Source organism: Limanda limanda, chromosome 10, assembly GCF_963576545.1.
Source record: "Limanda limanda chromosome 10, fLimLim1.1, whole genome shotgun sequence".
Classification (NCBI taxonomy): domain Eukaryota; kingdom Metazoa; phylum Chordata; class Actinopteri; order Pleuronectiformes; family Pleuronectidae; genus Limanda; species Limanda limanda.
In genome coordinates this window covers 15594208-15619231 of record NC_083645.1, presented here as the reverse complement: position 1 = coordinate 15619231, position 25024 = coordinate 15594208, and the positions used below count along the sequence as shown (strand labels likewise).

The following is a 25024-nucleotide window of genomic DNA, read 5'->3' as shown; positions in this document are numbered from 1 at the left end:
CACTGATTTCAGTCAACAACTGAGTTTCAAATTATATATAAAAAGTAATAATGAAACTGGAAATTTGTTTCTCGCCACCTGTGTTCTGCTTTTTGACAAGTCCATTCTATTCTGATCAGCCTGAAGTCAGCTGTCATCTTTGTGGCAGCAATGGCATCATTAACATTAAACATTTTAAAATGGAAATTAAACAAGGTAATTGAGACGTCATTTACCATTTTGTGATTACCTCTTTCTTTTATATTTGTGTGCATGGAGAAACTCTATTAAGAAGACGCCACAGTGAGCTGTAAGAAGGAGCGCTGCAGGCGTACGGCTCGTGCTGTGTGCAGCATGAAATCAGATCACGACTGCGCACAAAAAACTGGAAAAAGATAAAAAGGTCCAATTATTTATTAGATATGAAAATAGTTTGTTTTGCTGTCCCCTGTATTCTCCTGACTGACGCTAAATTGTAGCCAAGACTGAAATCTTTAAGGACTTCTTGTTTCCTGTTGTCTGCTGATTTTCACCAAAATATTACCATGTTTTTCTGAGAGAGGAGCAAACCCACTTAAATTAAACAGTCATAATGCATAACGCCTCAGTGGAAAGAGGTCTGTTTATACCTACATGTCCATCAATTAGTCAAATAGACAGTTATCTTCATCATTACCGCTGCAAGTCCCTGTGTTAACAAGAAGTCTGTTTGCAATTACCTGCCGAGGTAAGTGAATATTGTTATCTCAATAATGTGCCATTAAATAAACAGTGAAACACTGACTTCAGACCAGGTCGTTTTTCAAGTCAATCACTCAATCACTTTCCCCAGCCTCAAGAAAGAAAATGCGACAACAAGGCGTCTGACCGTAACTCATTTTCAGACCGACACTCCCATGAGCATTACATGAACGTGATCGGCTTTGCCATTTAAATAATGTAAAATATCAACAGCCCAGAAAACCTTCTGGTTACAGTATCTTAGGAAAAAGTATGTGGAGCAAACTTAATCACTCATTGGGGAGGAAATAATCCAAACCAATAAAGGTAAAATACAAAGTATCTACATTATAATAGTGTACGTTCATGATCTAGTTTTGCATTAACGACTTCATAAGTGTAAAATTGAGGCCAAATTACATTTTTTTTCGTTTTAATACAGTAAAAACAAAACCAACGATCTGTAAAATTGTTCAATCTCACTTACTGTCAAACATGAGCTAGCAAGTCATCGACTTGTCTTACAATGTCACACACACACACACACATTCCCTTCCATCAGCTAACCTCAGCTTCACTGTCAGGGGCTTGACATTTCTCCCTGGAGACGCTCAGACAGACAGCTGGGGTTATTAAATGTGTATTGCAGTGCAGTGATCAGACACCGGGGGCCATTACCCATTATAAATACGTAATTCCGCTCTGCTGCAAATTTCAGCCTTCTGGATGAACGGCATCCGACCATATACGAGCACCTTGATTAGCATCCCGATGCTAAAATGCGTCTCAATTAATCCGACTGTCAGCCCTCATTTGCTGAGGTGGGGAGGGAGATGGAATGGACCGGTGTATAGATGAAGAAATAAATAAGCAGAAATAAATAAATAAGTCCTCCTCTCCCGGCGGATGGTGGGAGAATGAGAGGAGAAGGAGGGGCTGAATGTCGCCGGTAAACATTATGCAGGTTTCTCTGACAGATTTAGAGTGAGCAGGCCTTAAACTTGAATCACTGCTGGACTGTTTGGCCCATTTCTCCCTCTCTACCACACATTCTCATTATTTTCCACTTCCCCTCCAAGCGGTTTTTCTTTCATTCAGAACCTCCAAATCTACCTCTTCTTTCCTCTCTGTTTTTCTCAAATCCCTTGTTTCGTCTATCCCATTATCAGTTATCCATCATTCCAATCCATTCACCCATCCCTCTTAATTTTTACGAAAAGTAGTAATCTGTAATATTCAATGCTTTGCCTCACAACATTGTTTATAATTATTTATTTAAATTATACAAGTCACCCGTGAGTAAGTCCAACATGTGCCAGAATGAGCCGTGCATGTTTTTTATCTGCAGTCCCGCAGGTTGAATACACAAACAGACAGTGTTGGGAAGGATACTTTCAAAATGTATTTCGTTACAGAATACAGAATACATGCCCAAAAATGTAATCTGTAACGTATTCCATTACATTAACTAATCTGAGTAACGTATTCTGAATACTTGGAATACTTCCGGTTTGTATTGCATTTTTTTAAGTGTATGATTGCGGCGTTGTTATAGTCAGTGGAGCAGCAGCAGTTTAAACTCTCTCTCCGCCGATGCGGCGGGCCAGCTGGATGTCCGGCTCCCATCCACTCCCACCTCTGTGCCGGTCCCAACGGAGGCTGAAGTGCAGCGCCACAGCAAGGCTGCCTCGCGTCGTGCAGCGATCGTTTCGGCGTCGAGTCTATTTTTGTTTGCGCTTGACGCGACCGTATCGCTCCAGGAAACACACGGAAAAATGATTTTAAACGATATTGATGACATATTTTATATGATATAAATGATAAAGTATGGATCCCATAGTTTAAATTCCCCTTCTGTTGTCCTGGAGTTTTAATTTTACCAATATTACCAATCACATTATTACATGCCCCCCTCTGCCCCTCCATACAGACACACAAGCAGTCATAAAGATAAAAAGAGAGGGGGGGGCCTCCCCATTGGCTTGAGTGGAGAATACGTAATTTACCCTCGACACCCGACATTGAACGGAGCAAACAGCGGAGAAGTTCTTGAAGATGGATGACATTAAATTGGGACGCTGTTGCAGTTAATGTTGGAGCAACAAGTGAACATATGCTTTTATACTACTTGGTCAACGGGTGATATTATCAGCGCTGCCCGGCGCTTCAGCGTCCGGTGTGAACCCGGCGTGCCTCGCTGGCCTCCTGCAGAGCCATGACAGCGGAGCTCTGGGAGCGCAGGTCGGTCTTCTCTCACCAGGCGCTGGAAGGGCAGCTTGCGGATCAGCAGCTCCGTAGATTTCTGGTAGCGACGGAACTCTCTCAGAGCCTCGGTCCCGGGCCTGAAACGGTCCCGAGCCGGTCGCGGTGAGGCTTCTTCACGCCGCCGGGGGCCGGGCGCTCTTACGGCAGCCCCGGTCTCCAGCTGCTTCCTGGGGGCTTTGCCTCCGGTGGATTTACGAGAGAGTGAATAAACTCGTGAAACAGAGAAGTACCGTCATGTAATCCACTGATTTCAACAATGTAACTGTATTCTGAATACCATCTATTTAATTTGTAACTGTAACGGAATACAGTTACTCATAATTTGTATTCTAAATACGTAACGCCGTTACATGTATTCCGTTACTCCCCAACACTGCAAACAGAGAAACAACATATACACACACACCTATAAAACACAGAGCTACATAGACTCTTAGCATGAATAATTAATAAACCTATATTTTATGACATGTATGGAGACATGGACAAAGGCACATCACCCCTGTGTACTTTTGTGCACAAAAGTACACAGGGGTATCAAGGCAAAGCAGATGAATGATAAAACAAAAAGCACTAAGACACAACAAGAGAACTAAAAAGCTAATGTTTGTCGTACACTGAGGGATCTTCTCTCTGTATCCTGCTCTCTCCTTTTCTACCTGTTGTTCCCATCAGTCCCTCTCCTCTCGGTTGCATTGCTCTCCTCCCTCCACCCGCTGCTTTCCCCGGTGACGGTGTAACTCTGAGCGTGTTGTCAGCCAGCCGGAGGGCCGAGCCTGTCGTCTCAGCCCCCGGGGAATCAATCACTGGAGCCAGGATCAATACCAGAGGTCCGTATCCTGGGCCGGCTACTGGCTTGTGTTGGAGGCGGGTGACTGATGAGCGAGGCCCTGCTGCTGTACACCGAGGAAAAAAAACACTACAGCTACTGCACACACCTCTTAAGAATACCCCAGTGCACAACCACTGAAATGCACACATACACTCACCCCCAGATACGGCAGCATCAGCCACACTCGGAAACATATACAGACAAATGTGTTTGCAGGTTGTGTGTGAGAATGCATTCATGCACACACTGGGGCATCTTCAGTGTCTGTGGCAGAGGCTCACATTCTCTGACAGTCTATTTCCAAATCCTCAGTTTGTGCTGCAGGAGCTCAATTATGAGCCTCTCTGTATTATAGAGTAGTGCAACATTAGCCCACTCTATCCATCGCCTCTGCTGGGAAAACCAACACTTATCAGCCCACTACAAGCAAATTAGACAGAAGTAATAGGTCTCAACAGAGGGGGGGGGACTCAGACTGGCGAAGCGTGTGTCCTCACTGATGTGTGCTGCACTTTAAAGCTACAGTAAAGACTAAATGATGTGTCCCCGGACATATCCAGTGAAAATCATGCAAAAGCAGAGCAGGCACAGTCAAGCTGGAGCAGCCTGAAAACACATCTGTCTTATCTGACTCAAACACTGGCAGTTCATACAGGTATGACTAGGATTGCACAATTCCGGTAATTTTCAAAGTTGGAAACTTTCCATGGGAATTAACGGGAATTAACGGGAATTAACGGGAATAAACGGGAATATACGGGAATTAACGGGAATAAACTGGAAATGTTGTGATAACTAACTTTATTTACCTTGTCATATACAGACATAAATATAAACATTTTGATTTGTCAGAGGCTGATTTGAGCCCTGAGGAAACTTTCGGCACTTGACCTTATGATTCTGCATCTTTGTGTCATTCTTAACATAGGTCTCTGCACAGTATTTGCAAGTGTACACAGCCTTTCCTTCTACATTGGATGGGGTGAAATGACTCCACAAATGAGATTCTGTAGAATAAGATGAGAAAAAAGTTTGTAAAAAAACGCTAATGCAATGCCAGAGATATAAATAGTTAGCCAAACAATTGGAATCGTCTGTAAACATATTTTACAATTGATGGATAAATGAATGGAAATAGGCTAGATGAACAGATGAACAATACTCAATCAGCATGCTAATATATTTTCCCCAGTAATATCATCGAAACTTACCTGACTAGTCCTGCGCACTACAGCAGGCCTCAATAGCCCTGCTGTAGAGTGAAGGATGCTGGGAGTTATCTGTGCATGTGATGGAAGAATGCACAGTGGAGGGTTGAAACTCAACGTGCAGCGTGTGCTGCATTCCATACATCTTTAAAATAGAGTTTTGAATGATGTTTTTATTGCTCAGCGTTTAATTTGCATATTTATTTTTTTTCAAAATACCCAAAATTCCTGAGCTAAACTTCCCATGGAAGGTTTCCGGAAATTTAGCCGAAATTTAACGGAAACTTTCAGCCCCTTTGCAACCCTAGATATGACTAAACCTATCTTTCTCTATATTCAACCCAAATAACAGAGAGAAGAAGAATCTAGTAATTTTCTGTTTGTAATAACATATTTTTCGCTGAAGGGCGCAGAGGGAATGTCAACAGCGCAAGGACAAAAGAAAACCATCAGAAGTCCGATCAAATATCTGTTTGGGTCGATGATGTTTGAGCCTCGAGGCTGCTCGTCTCCAGGAAGTGACCTTTACCACCAGCGGAGGTAAACATTAACAGGAGACACTTGTGCTGATTGTAATAAGATGGTATCTGAATGAACTGATTGTAATGTCAAAGGAGGCGAAGAAAGCAGCGCAGTAATTGTGTGTTACAGCGTCAACATCAAATATCAATACGGTTTCCTGTATCGCAGTAGAAGATAACCCACCAGATTGTTTTGTTTGTTTGAAGTCTAGCTGACGAAAAAAATCTTTATAATGTTGGCTTCCTTTTAACTTTAGACATGTTGTAGCAAATATAGAATAATAGAATAATATGAATTAATATTCAAAATTGATTTTGGTAACCCTCGCCAAGCCATAAAGGTTGTGTTAAACAGTCTATGGTTTCTACCCCTGTCCATTTGTTGGTTGTTTTTTTGTTTCTAGCAAGATTAAAGCAAAAGGTTTGGGTATGTGTAAAAGGAATTCATTATATTTTGGTGCAGGTTTGGAACTGGACATGGATACACAGTTTCTTTGATATCTATTCATTATTGTGAGATAAAGCGTTTTTAAGATTTGTCATTTTGATTTTGAAAAGGGCGTTTTCATGGGACTGATATATAGGAGTGGTGCAGATCCAAATAAAATGCTGGATCTGGTGAACATAAATGTGGTTTTATTAGAGGACTGTGGCCTTGGCAGAGATATGTTCTCCACTGAGTCTCATTCTAGTTTGTTTGTTTTTATTTGCCAGCAAGATTACGAAAAAAACACAGCAAAAGATTTCCGATGCGACCCATTCAAGAACGGTACACGGATCAAGGAAAAAACAATTGAATTTTGGCACTGATTTAGGACACATTAATGGATTTCTTTACATTGTGAAATAGGGTGGTCTGTTTTGTTTTGTTTTTTTCATTTTTATATTTTATTTCGCTACACAACAATTCAGATCTCATTCAATCCCCTTTATCAAGAATATTTAGGGGACTACGAGTTTTTCTGCAGCTGTTGTTGCAGCTTGATTGAATTGAAGGGGACTGTTGGGCCTTAGCGGTACTCGCTCTCTAATTCTAGTTATTTAATGTGTCACATCAAGTCCAAGCTAAAACCGTATTCAGAAATTTGATTTAATTTGATGTTTCTACATCTCAGAGAACTAAATCAGAGGCAATAATGCATAAACACCAGTTTGCCGTTTAACCATTTGGACGATGCTTTTAACCAGAGTGCTTTACTGGATTGCCCCACAGGGAACAGAACATTATGTTCGCTGTATTAGCAGCGGCACACTTTTTATCCACTGTGCTGTACCAAGATAAATCCTTTAGAGCATAATACATGGGTAGTCACAGGAGCAGCTGTCCGCCCTGCTCAAATGACTCCGTGTATAACAGACCTTTTAATGTGATCTCAACCTTTAAGTGAGATGCAACTAATGCTCTGCGGGATTTCACACAGGACGGCTCGGCGGCCGTCTGATGCTGTGCACATCTGAGATTAAGTCTTCCCATAAACCGTCGTCGCTGCTATTAGTCCAGGGCTGAGGCCTGTAATTAGAATGAAAATGTGCACACCTTGTTTCTGGAAGAGTCGGCTGCTCACGATTTCAGTCATGGAGGCCACCTTCTGCTTCTGCAGTTTCTCGGGGGGGATGCAGGAATAGAAGTCGTGCAGCAGCTGACTGGGGAGAGGAAGCAGAGGGGAGCATGAATTAATAATCAGCGGGACGATTATTACACGGGAGAAGCAACAGGTGTAGTTGGAAAATGAGCGGCGTAAATATTCAGTGAATAGTTCTCCAACAAGAAGGTTGCTGGTTCAATCCCCACTCTTCCCCATCTGCATGCCAAAGTGTCCTTGGCAAGATACTGAACCCCTAAATGGCCCATCATCATGAGTGTACTAAAAATGTAAGTCGCTTTGGACAAAAGCGTCAGCTAAATGATATGTAATGTAATTTAATGATTGCGTGTGTTCTGAAAATCTCCTGCTCGGATTATTGCTGTGGCACAGAGGAGCAGCGGTTAGCACAAGAATGTTCCTGGTTTGAATCCTGGTTCCTCCTGTGTGGACTTTGCAAATTCTCCCTGTGCTTGCTTTGGTTTTCTCAGTCTTCCTCCCACAGTAAAAAGGCTTGCACATTGGGGTTAAGGTCAATGGAGACTCTTAATTGATTGTAATGAGAATGTGAGAGTGACGGTGATCTGCCTCCCCCAATGTCAGCTTGGATTGGCTCCAGCCCCCGCCCCCCCGGGACCCTCAAAAGTATAATCGGTATAGATTATAACAGATTGGAAAAGCAACAGGTGTGGTTTGAAAATGAAGGATATCAGAGTTAATGATTTTCTACAGATTATTGCATGAATTTTGAATTTAAAAAAACCCAGCAAGAGGGTTGTGGGTTCAAGCATGTTCTCCCAGTGTCTGCGTGGGTTGTCTCTGGTTTCTTCAGCTTCCTCCCACAGCCCAAAGACATGCACTTTAATCTAAAAATTAAAGTGCAGTGATAAATCTAAATTGCCCATGGGCGCATGACTGGTTGTTCGTCTCCATTTGTCAGCTCTGGGATACGCTGGCGACCTCTCCAGGGTGTTGCCCCACCTCGTGCCTAATGTAAACCGGGATTGGCTTCAGCCTCCACGGGACCCTCAAAGGATAAGTGCTTCAGATAATGGATTGATGGACGATTGTTCCCACAGTAAAATAATTAAAGATTGAAATTGGAAACCAATAAGCAGCTTTAAACATCGCTCTCTTACATTTATAGACTCTAAACCACTAAAAGCAGTGACTGCATCAAAGTGTCATGTATAATGCAGTAAATAAACTATCCAAAGCCTAAAGATGCTTAAATAAAGACACAGGTTGGACTCATCCCTTGTGCAAAATTCAATTTTAGAATAAGTAAACAGTCTGGCTTCCAAGCACTGACTCCACTTAGAAAGATTGAATATCAGAGCATGATGAAAACAAATCTGTCTCCATTCTCTTTTACTTTGTCTTTGTCTCCTTAAATTATGAATTATACACTGCGGTAGAACTATTAATGAAAGAATGAAACGCACCACCTCTTCTCCAATACACAACAACGACAATGTTTGTGTGTGTGACTTTAGCTGTTTGTGAGCTGGCCCGAGAGCAGGTTGTGTCTCAGGTGCTCTGGTGCAGACAATTCGGGATCTCATCGGAGCCGAATCTAATTAAAACCAAAAATGTCAAGCTACACCCGGTGGACACACAGAGGACTCATGCACGGCTACTAATGTCTGTGCACGTAACGCTCGGTGGACCACAAAGCAAGGGGGGGGAGTTAACATGATTCGGCAATGTGAGGGTAGAAGAGGAGATAAGACAAAGCTTTGATATCCACCTCATGCACTCTGTTTGTGACTCACACAGATTTTAGAAACTCTGCCCAGGGCTTTTTCTGATCAAAAATGCAGTGGAGACCTCAGTTTAAAAGTTCAGATGACTCGGCCATTAATTGTGCATGTTACGTGCAGACAGGAAAGGTGAGCGAGTGTTCGAATCAGGGGGAAAATAAATGAGGGAGAGTGAGATTATGCGCGCTGATTTTTAACTCTCTGCCCCTCGTCGCCTTTCTACTTTGCATGTGTGTGTTTGCCCGGAGTGTGTGTGGGGGGGGGAGGGGGTAGCGGCAGGTGTTACAGGTGGAGGCTTTGTGACACCACGTCGACACTGAGCCCCTTTGGGGGGACTGAACTGGCAGATGTGGATAATCCTAAAACGCACACATGGACACACAGAAGCCCCCATAGGTCACAGAAAGGTGAGAAGAGAAGTTACGAGGATGATGGTGTTCAAAACAGAATGTGGCAAGTCAAGAAAATGTCAATTGACGTCCTCTTTCTGTAAAGTATAACGAGGTCAGGCCGAGACATGGGATCCGAGTTTCGTCGTGGCATTGCAAATAAAAGTTCCTGCAATTTCTATTTCCCAAAAATAAAAAATAAAAATCTCTACCGTCTGGTGAAGTATGAGCACTGAGGACCTTTTCTGAACTGAGCAGGATAGTGTAAGTGTGATTCTGGGTCACGGAGAGGTTAAACAAGCCAGAGTTGCTTTGCTCTTCTGGAGGCTGTGAATCAAGCTAAGAGAGAATGTTCAAATGGCTTTTGTTTGGTGGTTTTTGTAGAAATTGCCAATTGACAGTTCACGCAGGGGCACAGGGAGGAGCTGCAGAGTGTGTGTGTGTGTGTGTGTGTGTGTGTGTGTGTGTGTGTGTGTGTGTGTGTGTGTGTGTGTGTGTGTGTGTGTGTGTGTGTGTCTCTGCCAGGATGTAGGGAGTGGAGGACAAAAGGTAAGAGGGTCACTGAACACGAGCCAAGAGAAAAAGTTAAGCTGAGCAGCCATACATCCTCTCTGCCTGTGTCCCTCAATTACACCAAGGGTAAGGTGCCAGTGTGAATGTGTGTGTGTCTGTGTCTCCATGTCCTTGTTTTAAAACCAATTTTGGTACCAAACCCCTGTGACCGGCTCTTACATCTTCAAAGGTCAAGGTTTGGATAAAGTCCATAACCAAAATGACGGGTGTGAAAGGTGCCTCAGACCACGCTCCATCAGAAACTCATTTCATCTGACCAAATTATTAAGTGATCTAGGGCCGGATCGACTGAACCACGATCCTATTCATTTGCAGTGTGACGAAGTGTTGCCCTGGCGCGCAGGACTGGGTGCAGTGTTCATTTCTCACAATATCACCTCTGACCATATAATATTTAACCTCTATAAACAGATTCTGCCTGTGAATGTGCAGAATCTGTAGGAGAAAACAAGATTTTGGAACAGGAAGTTTTCTTTTCTAGTTTGACCAATCACATATGAGCAGGCTTTGGTTGCACACCTACAAAATGTTGACTCGTGTGGACTTGTCAGACTGTAAACAGTGTACAGATGGGATCTTGATATCTGCTGTCTATACCTGAAGCCTAATTGGCCGTTGCCCATAGCGGCTAACTCGTCATTAGACAATGGCCATTGGACCCTGGGATTCTAGAATGTTTGAAGGATGTTGCATTTGATTTAATGTTGAGTACAGCACCTGAAGCTGGTGATGCTGGTAGTAATAACATGATTACCACAATGAACCAGTTCATTTACTTTCTACCCACTGAATGGACAACACCACAACGTCAACCATAGGTGTATAAGATGCAGCCCATGTAGATGATGGAGACAGGATGTTCATATGTCATTTAAAGAATCTTTATTGTGCTTCCTAAAGTCCAATGTGAAACCAAAACCAACTGGATCAAATGTAAACAATGTAACAAAGGCATGAACCTTGGTTCAGACCTTGTACCAGACTTTCTGGTATAAAATGTTAAATAGTGATGGTCAGGACATGGGAATGCATTATAGAAACACTGCACTGTAGAAAGATAGTCATGTGTGTGTGTGCGCATGTCTTTCTATAGTTGTAAGGACACATTGTGTGGCTTACCTGAGGAGCTTGGGATCAAACACTTTCTCCACATCATGCAGGACTGTTGGCAGGTACTTCAGAGCGGCAACCTGATGACACACACACACACACACACACACACACACACACACACACACACACACACACACACACACACACACACACACACACACACACACACACACACACACAGTTGTTTTAATAGAAGGTGACAAGGGGGCCTTCGTCAGAACTGAGTGAAGGGATCCATTTTATTTTTCACAGGGCTCCTTGTCTGTCTTCTTAACTTTCAGTGACTCCCACTGTTTGTAAGTCTGCTTTGTAGCGAGAAGGGAGAACAAGAGGAAGACATCACGCTGCGGAATGCTAATGCAGTCGGAAACAGGTTGTGAAATCAGGTTGGAGGCATGGGAGCATGGGGAGGAGGAAGAAGAGGAGGGGGAGAGATAAAGGTGAGAAAATGTAAAGAGGAGTAGACAGTGGTGTAGTCTACATAGGTGCAGGGCGAGTGTGTGTGATTACCCTGTTCAGCAGGGTGGTGGTGTAGTCAGTTTTCATCAGGCTGTTGATGGACTCAAAGAGCCTCCTCAGCGAATCCTCAAACTCTTCCTGCTCTTTCCCCTCGTACAGCCTGTAGGAGGTCAGGAGGAGATGAATATCAATGCAACAGGGAAATCGGAAAAGAGTCAAGTAGAGGAAGCACAGGAGGGATGTCTGAAATCCTAACGTGACATGATTAACTTATATGGAGACGTTGGGAGGGGAGGGATGATGAAGGCAGGACAGATTAAGGAAAGAATTTAAATATTGTAAAAAAAAAAAAAGTGAAATTGGTTATTCTAGTATCTGAGTAGATAACCCAATGGATCATCATTGTGAATACACTGATGGTTCAGTTTTAGGGTTGTCGATTTATATTATAAATTATTATAAAAAACTTCAATTTAAACAACTCTAATGACCCACTTTTAAGAGTGTCTGTGGCTCCAGGAGTAAATTTCCCAATTTATTCTCTCCATTGAAACATCAGAATATCCTTATAATAATAAAAAAGAGCTGGAACCAAGCCTTGTGACCATAAAACATTTTTGCTGACTATTTATGTGACATAGGAACATTTAATGTTTAGAGGACAGGTTGTGTGTAGCAGTCATGTTGAGTCATCCCTGTCATGCTTAAACTAATAACATATATTGTTTTTGAGAAGATTAAATGATGATAAGATATGATAATTTGCAAGTCACATCTTTTCTTGGAATCGTACTTTTATTGTGACTCCATAACAATCTTGCCGTTTTTATTCCTTTCGCCGATTTTCATTTCCCTGCTTTAAAAACAATGAATTTTTTCAAAAAACAACTCTGCTGGGATATGGGCCTGTATTACCCAGCAGTAGTTTGTATTTCATCACAGCTTGAATTGATTCAAATGTTTGGTGATGACAATGTTTTTCGAGCCATCTTCACTGGGCCAGCACTGCTTTCTCTTCACCAACTCAGAGTAGAAACAAGTGAAATTACGTTTTAACTCTTGTATTTTTATGGAAATGGGAATAGAAGTAGAATTGGCTGCAGTTCATCACATCTGCTTTCCACAATATGGTTTAAAATGCATTAAGCATGCAGGCGCTATATTCAGTAGTCATTTAAAACTAAAAGGAAAATTCAATTTTATTTATAAGACCAACATCCAAAGTCCATACTGTTTAAGTGATCGCACATTACTGCCCAGCATGCACTTGTGATCCAATGCATGTTATTCCATCACAGCACAGCAAACAGATGCAAATTCAAACTTAATAAACAACAACTGCTTTGATCACAGTAATCCTCTAACTTAAAACAAAACAACTCCCCTCACCCACTCAACCCTCTACCCTCACTTCATTCCAACTTCCCTCACCCCCTGGCAAACTTTTTCTCTCATCAATCTCTCCACCTCCGTCCCCTCCCCCGTCCCCTCTCTATCTCTGCGTGATCCAGTGGAGCTGTGCAGTTGTTAATTACAATGGAAGTTAGGAGTGCTAGAGGGAAGGATTAGCATGTGGCACACGGCAAATTTAGCATGCGGGGGGAGGGATTAGGTGGTAACACACAGAGGTATTATCACCGGGCTCTTTGCAGGGTACAGTTATGATTACAGACGCATTGTCCTACTTAATCCACCAGCCCTGTCTGCACATTAATATGTGTTTGTGTGCGTGTGTGTTTGTGTGTGTTTGTGTGTGTGTGTGTCATAGGCTGTTGCTGGGGACAAATTCTAGACTAATGACTATTAATTGGGGACGGCTTCTCAAATTAGGGACAAAAGTCATGTCCACACAAGCTGATTTTAGGAGCAGTGGTTCTAATGACCATAGCTGAAACTTATCTTAACACACACACAATCACACACACGCACACACACACTCTACATCTCACACGTAAGCACAACCGTCACAGTAGCTTGGTGAACTAATACTGGAGACAGATGGAGAAGAGAGAGAAAGAGGGATGAAGAGAGAGGATGATCAGCAGGGGGGTGGGAGGGGAAAGACACAGAGGGGAAAAAAGTCAGACGAAAGGAGAGGAGAGTGGGAGGCAGAGTACAGAGGGAGGACAAGCTCAGCTGTATAACGTCGTGGGTTGAGAGGGAAAAGAGAACAACAAGGCAACAGTAAACATCTCCCGCATGAGTTAAGAAATCCCTGCCGGAGCAAGTCAGTCACAAATGTCAATTTGTGAATCAGAGTGGCAGATTCCCCGCCAACAATCAGCAGAAAAGTTCACAGCTGCAAATAAGCAGTTAGTGTTCCCTCAGGTTCGTTTACAACATGAAATGCAGATATTTTTCTCATGGCACGTGGACGAAAAACACAAGTGGTGCAGTGACCACAAATTACTGAGATGCATTACTCCTTTAAATGTTGGAAAAAAATAATATTGTTTGTGTTAAAGTGTGCATGATCTGTTTTAAAAGTGGGGCGGTGGTTAGTGTTACAGCAAGAATCCTGGTTTGGGGCTGTGATGGAAATCTGGAAATACAAGAGGCTGGAAACCCTCAATTTGTCTTAGTGTATTTTATAGGGGCTTCCTGCAGAAAGGATCAACACAGGGAGTCACAAGGATCTCAGAGTGAAGATGCAGGACAGTCAAATACAAGGATCTTATATAGGAGGCTTAAGGCTGTCTCTCTGAACCAATCCAGACTGGTTCTGTAGGTGCAGGATTGGAGAGGAATCTAAACACAACACAAATGATTTACATATTATCGTTTGGAGATAAGCAGACATACATTCAGTTCTTTTGGGAGTAAAGAAGTGATACAAAGGGTCCGACAGATTTTAGGTCATAAACAGTTCAGAGCATTGAAATAGTTCAGGTCATAAAGTATTTGAACATGTTGTATGTAGATATAGGTAGGGTTGCAAAGGGGCTGAAAGTTTCCGGTAAATTTCTGGAAACTGTCCAGAAACTTTCCACGGGAATATTAAGCTCGGGAATTTGGGGAATTTTGAAAAAAAAAACTATGCAAATTAAACACTGAGCAATAAAATCATTCAAAACACTATTTTAAAGATGTGTGGAATGCAGCACACACTGCACGTTGAATTTCAACCCTCCACTGTGCATTCTTCCATCACATGCACAGATAATTTCCAGCATCCTTCACTCTACAGCAGGGCTATTGAGGCCTGCTGTAGTGTGCAGGACTAGTCAGGTAAGTTTCAATGATAATACTGGGGAAAATATATTAGCATGCTTATTGAGGATCTGTTCACTAGCCTATTTCCATTATTTTATCCATCAATTGTAAAATATTTTTTACAAAGTTTCCACAGGGCTCAAATCAGCCTATGACACAACAAAATGTTTATATTTATGTCTGTATATGACAAGGTAAATACAGTTAGTATAAATTACTCACATTTCCAGTTTATTCCTGTTAATTCCCGTTAATTCCCATATATTCCCGTTAATTCCCATGGAAAGTTTCCAACTTTGAATGTTCCCGGAATTTTGCAACCCTAGATATAGGTCATGAAAGTCTTTAGACAGGGCTGCAAAAACTTACTTTCCAACTACAACATAGGTTTCACACATACTTAGTTAATTTTTCCATTACAGGGCCGGAGTTTGCATGTTCTCCTCCTGCCTGCGTAGGTTTTTTACTTCGTCCAATAGTCCAGAGACGTGAGTCAAGTGAGAGTGAATGGTATTTTGTCTCTGTATGTTGGCCCTGTGATACGTGGCGACCTGCCCAGGGTTAACCCGCCCCTCGCCCAGTGTCAGCCGGGAGTGGCTCCAGTTCCCTGCCACCTTCAAAGGATAAGCGTTATAAATAATAGATTTGTTGAAATTTTGTGTCTGATGGAAGGATCATGATAATCAAGTATGTGCCTCCGTAGTCTTTCTAATTTATTTTAATCTAATTTCATTATTTTTACTAGTGTTATTAAATACCATATAGATAATATCCCACCATGTGAAATGAGCGCAGAAGATGTGAGATGTAATTCTAATATTGAGATAACAAATCCTGAGGCCTTGATATTGTGATTAATAGAAAAGATTATGGGATAGTCACATCACATCTGATAGGAAAGAGGAAGGAAGTGATCCCGGGTATCGGATGAACACGCATGGAAAAGGTGCAATAAAGTAAGAGATGAGGAATAAAGGTATGAAGGATATATTTTTAAGATGAGTGGAGGGATGGAGAGAAGGAGAAAGAGGACGATGGTAATGAAAGAGGAGAAACAGGGAACATAGCAGGCGCTTGAGGGAAAGTAAAGAGAAACAGATACAACTGATGAACTATCTTTAGGGAAGTGATGAGAGCTACCGGGCGTGAAGGACAGAAAGAAGGTGAAGGAAAGAGCAAAATCTGCTACAGAGCCTCTTACATATTTACATAAGTAAACATTTCACGCTCCTACGCTCTGAAGCAAGTTTGACAAGCTAATAAATCTTCCATGCTGCCTATTTAACTATTAATGACTGCTAGTCCTGATGGTGATGATGATGGAGTCTAGCAGATGCACCTACAGCACCGGCAGCTCCCACTTGAATCCTGATTCTCTGCTATAGTGAAGACGCCTCACAGGAGGGGAAATGTGACGGGAAGAGTTCAGATGCAGAGGAAGTTGGAGTCGTCCGCTGCAAGTGGTTGGATGACGATGCAGGAGGAGAGAAGAAGAGTGGGAGGGTGAGGATGGGGGTGATGTGGAGCCAATGGAGAAGCAATGGAGCGACACTGATTTAAAAACACACACACACACTCAGAGTGGACATACACTTACAAGATTATTATGTGTGCACTCGGTTGTACTCACACATGCCGACAAATATGTTTAAATACACACGCCCACACAAATAGACTCGCCATCTTGTTAATCCACACCAATACATCCCCACAAATACACACACACACACACAGACACACACACACACACACACACACACACTATGAATAACCCACCACATCAATAAATAGACACACCAATTCCAACAAACAAAGACGATATGACCTCTAGAAGATTAAAAAGACGGACCTTCATTGACCAGTGGACTGGAATTACACACCCACACGCACCCACCCACTCACTCACACACTCACACACTCACACACACACACACACACACACACTCACTCACAGGTCTGCGCAGCTATTCTCATCAGATCTTTGTATTGACTTTGTATTCGAGTCGTTGTGGCCAGTCTAAACAAAACATTATTGTCCCTCATAACACTCATTCTGAGAGCCGAATTCAACCTTAACAATGACCAATTCATTCCGAAATCTAACCTTAACCTCACCAGAGCTCAAGACTAACCCATAACCTTCACTGGGAGCTCAGAAATGAAGTTTTGCCTCATTATGAACGAGCTTTGGTCCCCATGAGGGCTACTGTTCCTGACAAGGTTAGTGTTTATGCTGCGAAAGGTCCTAAATATGTATAAAACATTAGTACACACATAATACACACACGCAAATCCCCTTCCAGCAACTCATACATTACTAATGCTATTATCATTCAGGCATCAATTCAGAACACGCATGTGTCTTATAAACACACACTTATATACAGAAATGCAAACACCATAAGCTTCCCACAGATAAGGCTCATAACACAATTGTGGATCATGTTTCTGACCCGTCAGCATTCACTTCTGCACTGCAGCTACAAATGGTGTCTACACTTCTCATATGGTGCAGCTCGCGTCTCAGCACAGTGGGTGTCACAAGTCTCTCCTGGAGGAACGTTGTGTGCGGTTGGCGGCCCCGATCAGCAGAGCTGGCCCGTCATTAGCTCTCATTTGGACAATGCACTTCATCATCAATGCTTATTAGCAACGTTAGTGCTGCAATCAGCAGTCTATTCTCACCGAGCTGTCAAAAACGATTACTCCGGTGCAGTGTCACTGGGCTCTCTGTGTGGGTGTGTGTGGGTGTGGGTGTGTGTGTGTTTGTGTGTGTGTGTGTGTGTGTGTGTGCGTGTGTGTGTGTGTGTGTGTGTGTGCATGTGTGTGCGTGTGTGTTGTGTCTTTATTTGCATCAATATGAGTTCAGAGGGCAATTAAAGGTCATTATCACAGTGATCAGTTCACAAAAAGCTGCGTATACACTCACTGGGAGTAGAGCTTGCGCGAACGGACGATGAACTTGAAGATGTACTCGAGGGCTTTGAGGGTTCGGAGGATGGGCTCACACTGTTCCCCTCGGCTGGACACGTCCAGATATCTCTTCAGCACCGACATCAGCTTCCTAGGGGAGAGTGATAGGAAGAAAACAAGTGAGGGAAAAAGAGAAGAGTGATAAGAAAGTTAAAGAAAGAGGCAATCAAAATCATTCAGACATTGAATTGTGATTCCTTCTTTGACGTTCCACAGGTTTGGGAAGTTAATCACCAACTCTATTTGTCACTTCCATGGAGCAGAAAGAGTGCAACAGAGTGAGTGAAAGAGGGACAGAGAGGACGACAGGGCAGAAGGTTGGAAAAGCCACAAAATAGTATTTCACACCTCAACAGGTGAGGCCTACCTTTCACTCATCTTACAGATACTTGTATTTGCCCTCAGATTCATGGCAAAGCTAGAATTACCACCCTGCGGTTCTAAGCCTTCGCCAACGATTCAGTTTTAAACTACATACATTTTTTCCAAATTATTATGAGGTCACTGTGACCTTTGACCTTTGACCACTGTAATCTAATCTGTTCATCTTTGCGTCGAAAAGGCAACTGGACAATTTTGAAGAAATTCCAAATGGAAAATTTGAGATATCATGTTCAGGAGGCTACTGTGATTCTGTGGGTCTAAATTATTATTTGTTATTATTATTATTTATTTATTTAAAGGATTCTCTTCAGGTGTAAAGATATGTTTTTATCAGGTTATCCATTCGTCCAAGTGTTTTTGCCAAATTTAATGAAATCTGGGTGTTCCTGATGTTTCATGTTCCCAAGAACATGAGGTCACCATGACCTTTGACCTTCAACACCAAAGTCTAATTCGTTCATATTTGAGTTCAACTGAACTTTTGTACCCAATTATATGCAAAAGAAAGTATTTCTAAGTACACAATTCCCTCAAGGCGTTCTTCAGATATCATGTTCACGAGGCACTTGCCCTATGACATTATAACACCAAAAATCGAATCAGTCCATCGTTGAGTCCATATGAACGTATGTAACAAATCCGAAGAAATTATCTCAAGTCATTCTTGAGACATCGTGTTCACAAACATGGCCACTGGAAGTTGCCTGAGCGGAGGCATACAAAGTTATTCTCCGACACATACCTCAGTGTGTCTTTACACACACACTGAGATAAAGCTCGGTGGAGAGAGGTGAGGGTGGCAGAGGGTGACGGTCTGAGTTTATGACCCGTCACCATTTCTACTGTATTACCTCAATGACGTGCCATGTTAGCACAGCTCATAAACCACTGAACTACAGACGCATAAGACCTGGATTCGAGATGGCTCTACTTTCATGAAATGGCAACCCACTAACTGGTTTAAATCCTCTTAAACAATAAGAGTTCCATTGAAAAAATAAACTCTAATCTGGTTTCACTGGCATCAGGGCGACCTTGAAAATATTACCAACACCATTACCATTCAGTCCCACTTTGTTTTGGCAGATGGCTTAAAAGGTAAGCACAGAAGGATTTATTGCTTTTTAAAGCAAGAGATTGGGAGTTTAAAATGTAGTGAGAGGGAGTCAGAGTTTTACATAACTGCCTCGGTGCTGACAGGCGTTAAGCTGCAGTGACCCTGCAGGGGAGGGGAGGGAGTGAGGATGATGAGGAGACAGATGAATAGATGGAGTGGAGAGTAGACAGGAGGAGAAGAGAGCAGTTAGAGGAGGAGAGTGGCGGGGATAATTGGGCAAAGAGAAGCACAGAGGAGGAGCAGACCCAAGATGCGAGGGGAATAAAGATGCAGGAGAGAGGTTTTTTAATTTCCTAACTAAAGCTTTGGCAACACAAACAAATGTTTCCTCTAGTGCCCACTGAATTAAAGTGAAGTGAATTAACAAAGAGGGGAGGAGAAGCCAGAAGTGTATGAGGGCCATGCATGAATGCTTCAGCTGTTATTCCACCGGGAGCCAGGGTTAAAGCTCCGGCTATCTGGGAGTTACAGTAAAAACACACACACTCTCTAATCCTTTTCACTCGACTGGTGCAAATGTGACACACACGCTGACCTCCAGTGGCATCTGGATACAGCGCAGTAATCAGTTACTTGACGTTTGATATGCAATAGTTGTGTGGCACACCTGAAAGGATTATGTGTTTGATTCCAACACCAGAGCTATTCATGAATTGTTTTCCTATAGTGTACTTTTCTTTGGATAGGCAATATGGAGAGTACAATCCAGGGAGTTCAATCTATAATAGATGGGAGAATTTCTTAAAAATGCAAACAAGAAAAACTGTGAAAGCAGCTAATGGCCTGAAACAGCCAATAGTACAGTTGTGTATGTTTGTTAACATGCGGTTTAATACTGCCCATGGTATTACAGACCCTCACCCACTGGACGGTAGTGCATACCGAGCTTTATTGTCCAATTTACTCAAAATGAACTTAATGCTGTACTGAAGAAGACTTGAAACTAGCCCTCGAGACCATAAACTCCAACATTATTTATTGATGTTTAAAAATCGAGTAAAAAGTTGGGTAATTTTCTTGTTGCAACCAGTGGAGTCACCCTCTGCTGGTTATTTGAGAGAATGCGGGCACTTCTACACGAGCTTCACTTTCCAGACATGGGATCTACATACATTTCTATTTACAATTGGTTGGTGTTTGATGAATCCCACGGTAAAATGATTTACACATGAAATAACTGGACATGATCAGTGAGTTTAATTGATCGTAAAGTCTCATTCAGATTCAAAAAGGAGCTGTGGTTTGTTTTGTTTTATCTCAAGACATTAAGATTTGCTTTTTTAATTTACTTTAAAGATCAAACTGTGCTTTTTAAGTCTTGTTTTAGACTCTGATCATAATTCCTTTGTTGCATTTTGCTTTTTTGCAGGTTTAATTACTTGTTTGGGTTCTTTATGTGTCAAAGCACTTAAAACATTTGAAACCTCTCCTCAGTGTTAAGTGAAGATGTGCTGTTTATGGCGTTATTTAGATGAAGAGAAATAGGGAAGTGGTTTCGGAAACCAGGATGTAACCTACTTGTAGGCGAGCGTGGCGCTAAAGTGCTGCTTGATGTAGGCCTCCAACACCGTGTTGAAGTGCTGGAACTTTCTGTCGGCAATCAGACCGATGATGTATATCTGGCAGGGAAAAGAGAGACACACAGAAGAAACGCAGGGAGGGTTACATGCTTACAGAGCAGGAGACTTTTACAAGGCCGACGGGAATTCGTGTACAATCATCTGATAGACGTGTTTATTTGGAAGCAGGTGGACAGGTAGACACAGAGATGTCAAGACTAGATGCACCTAGAGACAGCCTGTCAAAAAATGTGCTGCATCTGTTGATAAAGGAATACAAACAAGGCTAAACACACACACACACACACTAACACACTTACCAAGGCATCAAACACGAGGATGTCGTAGTCGTCTGTCTGAGAGTGCTCCATCATGATGTTGAACAAGGCGTCCAGAGTGTCTTGCAGAAACTATGCACACGTATAAAACAAGACAAAGGAGAGGTCCAGTGAGAACGCACACACACCCGTCTACACCCGGAGAGACACACTTGTATTCGAACGCACACCGACCTTGACCACCTCCTCTCCATCGATGATTTTGAGTTGCTCCAGATTTTCTCGGAGGAGTTCAGGTCGAGTCCTCCACTTGAGCAGCCCCAGCAGGCCAACTGGAGGGGAGACAGTCAGAGACAAGGTTTTTTAATTCATCTGTCTAAACCCGAACGGTCAGTACACACATCCATTTATCCAATGGATTCTGGAAAAGTTTTGGAGGATTTTGTGCCCTAAACAATTACTTGATTATTCCAAACAAGGCATTGTTTACATCATGAGAAGTCTAGGTCTTCATTAAAGTGTTAGATTTAATTAAATCTAAGTTAGGCCACTAGGGGTCTCTCAATCGATACAATAATGTAACCCCCGGGTTTGATGATGTCGTGGAAAAGCGTGGGATCATGGGAGTTTCTGTCATTAATTCTGCTACAGTTTGACTCGGCCAGATTTCCATGTCTCTGTAGAGCTGCCCGATCGAAGCTGGCTGCTTTCCCTGTCCAATCATTTGTGACTTTGTAAGCCAAACCATGCATCTGATGGGTAGCATTGTGCGTGTGCGTGTGCGTGTGTGTGTGTGTGTGTGGGGTTCAGGTGATTAATAATGCCGGATAATGTTCATTATGGTGATGGACTGGCTTGCTCACTAGCAGCTGTTGCACTGCACCTGTGTCTGATGCACCTCGGTGTTCGGAGTGTATGTGCGTGTTTGCATTTGTCGACGTGGATGCGCTCTTCAGTGTGTGTGTGAGTGAGTGGCTGCCTGCCAGAGTGTGTAGGACAAAATGACGACACTCCCCACTAATAAAACACTGTTCCCTCCCATCCTCTGCTCACTCTCTTCTGACAGTAGCACACACACAAACACACACACACACACACACTTCCCCTTCAGAGGACATTAAATTCACTTACATTGATTTCCTGGAGACATTCTGACATTAGCCATAGTTACGACTTGCCACTTAAACCTAACCTTAACTTAATCCACCCTTAAGTTGTCCCCATTAGGCAAATAAATCATATCTGAAACACACACACACACACACACACACACACACACACACACACACACACACACACACGGTTTATGCAACAGTGACCTCATTAGCATATTGTTGACTCACCTGGATGTCTCCGATGCCCTTATCTGCCCTCACCTCCCTTTTCAACCCTTTTTTAGCAATTTGTCTCATACAGGGGCTACTTTGGTTATATATAGACTGGGTCGTCCACTAAGCATAACGTCGGTGGTTAAATTCCCAGTTCCTCCAGTCTGCATGCCAAAGTGTCTTTGGGCAAGACACTCACCAGGGCTGTGTTGTCAGATTGTGAATGAAAAGCGCTGCACACAGAACCTCCGTGTGAATGTGTGTAAGTGGGTGATTGTGAAGTGCTTTGCGTGGTCGTTAAGACGAGAGAAGTGCTTTGTAAACGCAGTGCATTTAGTTAATGTCGTCACTTTACATCCACAAGCAAGCATTTTAAACTCCCTGCTTAGTTTACTGCCTCTGTTCTAACCTAGAGCTGAACCCTGCCCATGCCCGACTGGCCCTCGGGTCAAAGTTCTTCTCCAGAGGGGCTGAGCAGGGTCTCAAGATCAAACTGTGTTTTTATGCAGCACAGGGATCATTGTTTTATCCTTGTAGGTTCACCTGCTGCCGCTTTGTCATTACTTTGTTTTGCTTATTTTGCTTTGTTTGACCTTGTGGTTCATTTGTTCTTATTCTTTCACTCTCATTGTTCAGTGAACTTGTTTCTTCTTTCTCTCTGTGCAGCTGAGTGCCATACTGCTGGGCGCTAAGACGCCCTGGTGAGGCCCCGACAGTGAGTTCATGTAAATAAAAGCACCGGGACATGAATGTCATTAGCAGATTTGGCTGTGAGGTTTTGCCGTGCTGCTCTCGACGTGACTAAGCGATAGCACCTCAGGGCTTCCTCACTTTAGTCTGTGTCTCCATAACTGCCTCAGCTTGGGTTTGTTTATGCTTGACTGACATTTTAAATATTTCTGGATCCACTCCAGGGTTTTATAAGACTGAATCTCTTTCGCTACAAATATCCAAAAATAGTTAGTTGAATATATTAGTATATTCTTCATAGCATTTGAGTCTCTGTCTCGTCTGTGTTTTTTGTAATTAACTGCCAACTGAGCTCGGTAAATGCAGATTCTCATAATGCACCTGCAACATGGAATAACAAACAGAACAATCTAAAACTACACTTATTGTTTCCTAAGGCACTTAAATTCTTTAAACTCACCTTATCTAACCTTGTTTTAGTTGATTCACTTGATTACATTTAGTTTTCTGTGCTGTATTTATTCCTAAGGCTTTAACTTCTGCTCTTTCTATTTACTATTTCACTATTTTTTATCTGTGTTTTCTTGGTGTCTTGAAATGTTTTGTTTATTTTCTTTAATCTTTAATACCGTAACGTACTAGCCTGAGTTAAAATAATGGTTAAATGAATGAATAGAAATTCCCAAAGGTTTTTAAGCCAGTATTTCCTGTGGGGCAGTTTCTCTTACCACAAGGACAAAAAATATCCCTTGCTTTTCCCAATTTTCTTGATTTTCCAAAGTAAAACCCGAAACTCCCACACATTTAGGCCATGAAGAGACTGCAGTTAAACGCTGGAGCAGAGAGTTTTCCAGCTTGCAGATGAGCAGTGCATTTGTCCTCCACCAATGTCACAGCTAACTGATGATTCATTGTCTTTGCTTGGCCTTATTACGTTATAGAAAGAAGATGTTAATTAATGTTTTGACGTGTCAGATTTAATTTCAAACACGCTCCTCCTCATAACTCCTGCGCTGACTTTCCTTAACATCTTTGTGTAGAGGTGTGTGTGTGTGTGTGTTTCTGAATTAAAATGCTTTGCCCTGCCGCGTCTATGAGGGTCAACTCATCATCAATAAAGGTGTCATATGATTGTGTTACACCTGCCCGGCACGCACACCTACCATTCTGGGTGAGTTTGGTGGAGCAGACCAGGGTGGAGATGGTGAAGCTGTCCCTGGAGCTGACCGACAGGCCCCCCCCGCTCCCGGACACGTTGCTGGAGCTGCGGTTCAGCCCCGACCCCTTGTGGAGGTCGGCGTGCTGGTGGCGCGTCGAAGGCAACGACAGGTAGGAGTTCACATCCTCCATGCGCTTGCTGTCGCCCTGCAGGGACAATGTCATCTTTTTAAACCGACAATGACGAGACAACAACGCAGATGTTTGTGTGGCGCAGCAGCACCTCTGGACAAGAACTTTATTTCCTGTGTTTAAAATGCAGATGTGGGAGCAGAGAGACACTATGGTTTTCCAGGCTGGCAGTGATTTATTAGGCGATTTGAAGCCACCATTTCCACTGTCATAACACTATGTGATCACAGCGCCTTATCTACTTCCACTCAGCTTTGGTTTGTAAACTCATAACTTTGAAAACAGTAGAGTCAGAGTGGGTTTGAAAAATAACGCCTAAAACAAAAACACCATTTATTGGCTCAGCATTTTTCTTCTCTGATACACAGATCTGAATAAAAAACCAGTGGAAAATATAGTCAACCAAAATGAAAGTAGGCAAAAGAAGATATCTACCTCCCGCATCTTAACTTAAGTTTTAATTTAACAGCTTGATCATATTTGAAGTTTTCTACATTTATCCAGAAATACATTAACCATCTTTAGGTGAAAGATTGATTTCCCCCTGGTCCTAAGTCCTAGGATAACGGTTCTGCCTACATTGGAACACTCTCTACCGGGCTCCAATGATCTAAGGACAGTTTAGACTTTTATCATTTTACACATTGATATCCTCTGGCATGGGCCTTTTAATTGTTCGAGATTCTCAGCTGAAGATTAAGGTTGACGGAGCTCCCTGCTTAAAATA

General features: G+C 42.5%; 1 protein-coding gene across 1 annotated transcript in view; it reads right to left on the bottom strand.

The window, feature by feature from the left end:
• LOC133011544 (dedicator of cytokinesis protein 2) overlaps positions 1–25024 on the bottom strand; it is a 111710-nt gene that overhangs the window by 71647 nt on the left and 15039 nt on the right. The window contains exons 17-24 of the mRNA XM_061079287.1: positions 24111–24312; positions 21164–21261; positions 20972–21061; positions 20611–20711; positions 17548–17682; positions 11457–11565; positions 10953–11023; positions 7063–7169 (exon numbers count right to left, since the gene is read on the bottom strand). Of these exons, the coding sequence (XP_060935270.1) occupies positions 7063–7169; positions 10953–11023; positions 11457–11565; positions 17548–17682; positions 20611–20711; positions 20972–21061; positions 21164–21261; positions 24111–24312 (913 nt within the window). The remainder of the gene's footprint in view (positions 1–7062; positions 7170–10952; positions 11024–11456; positions 11566–17547; positions 17683–20610; positions 20712–20971; positions 21062–21163; positions 21262–24110; positions 24313–25024) is intronic.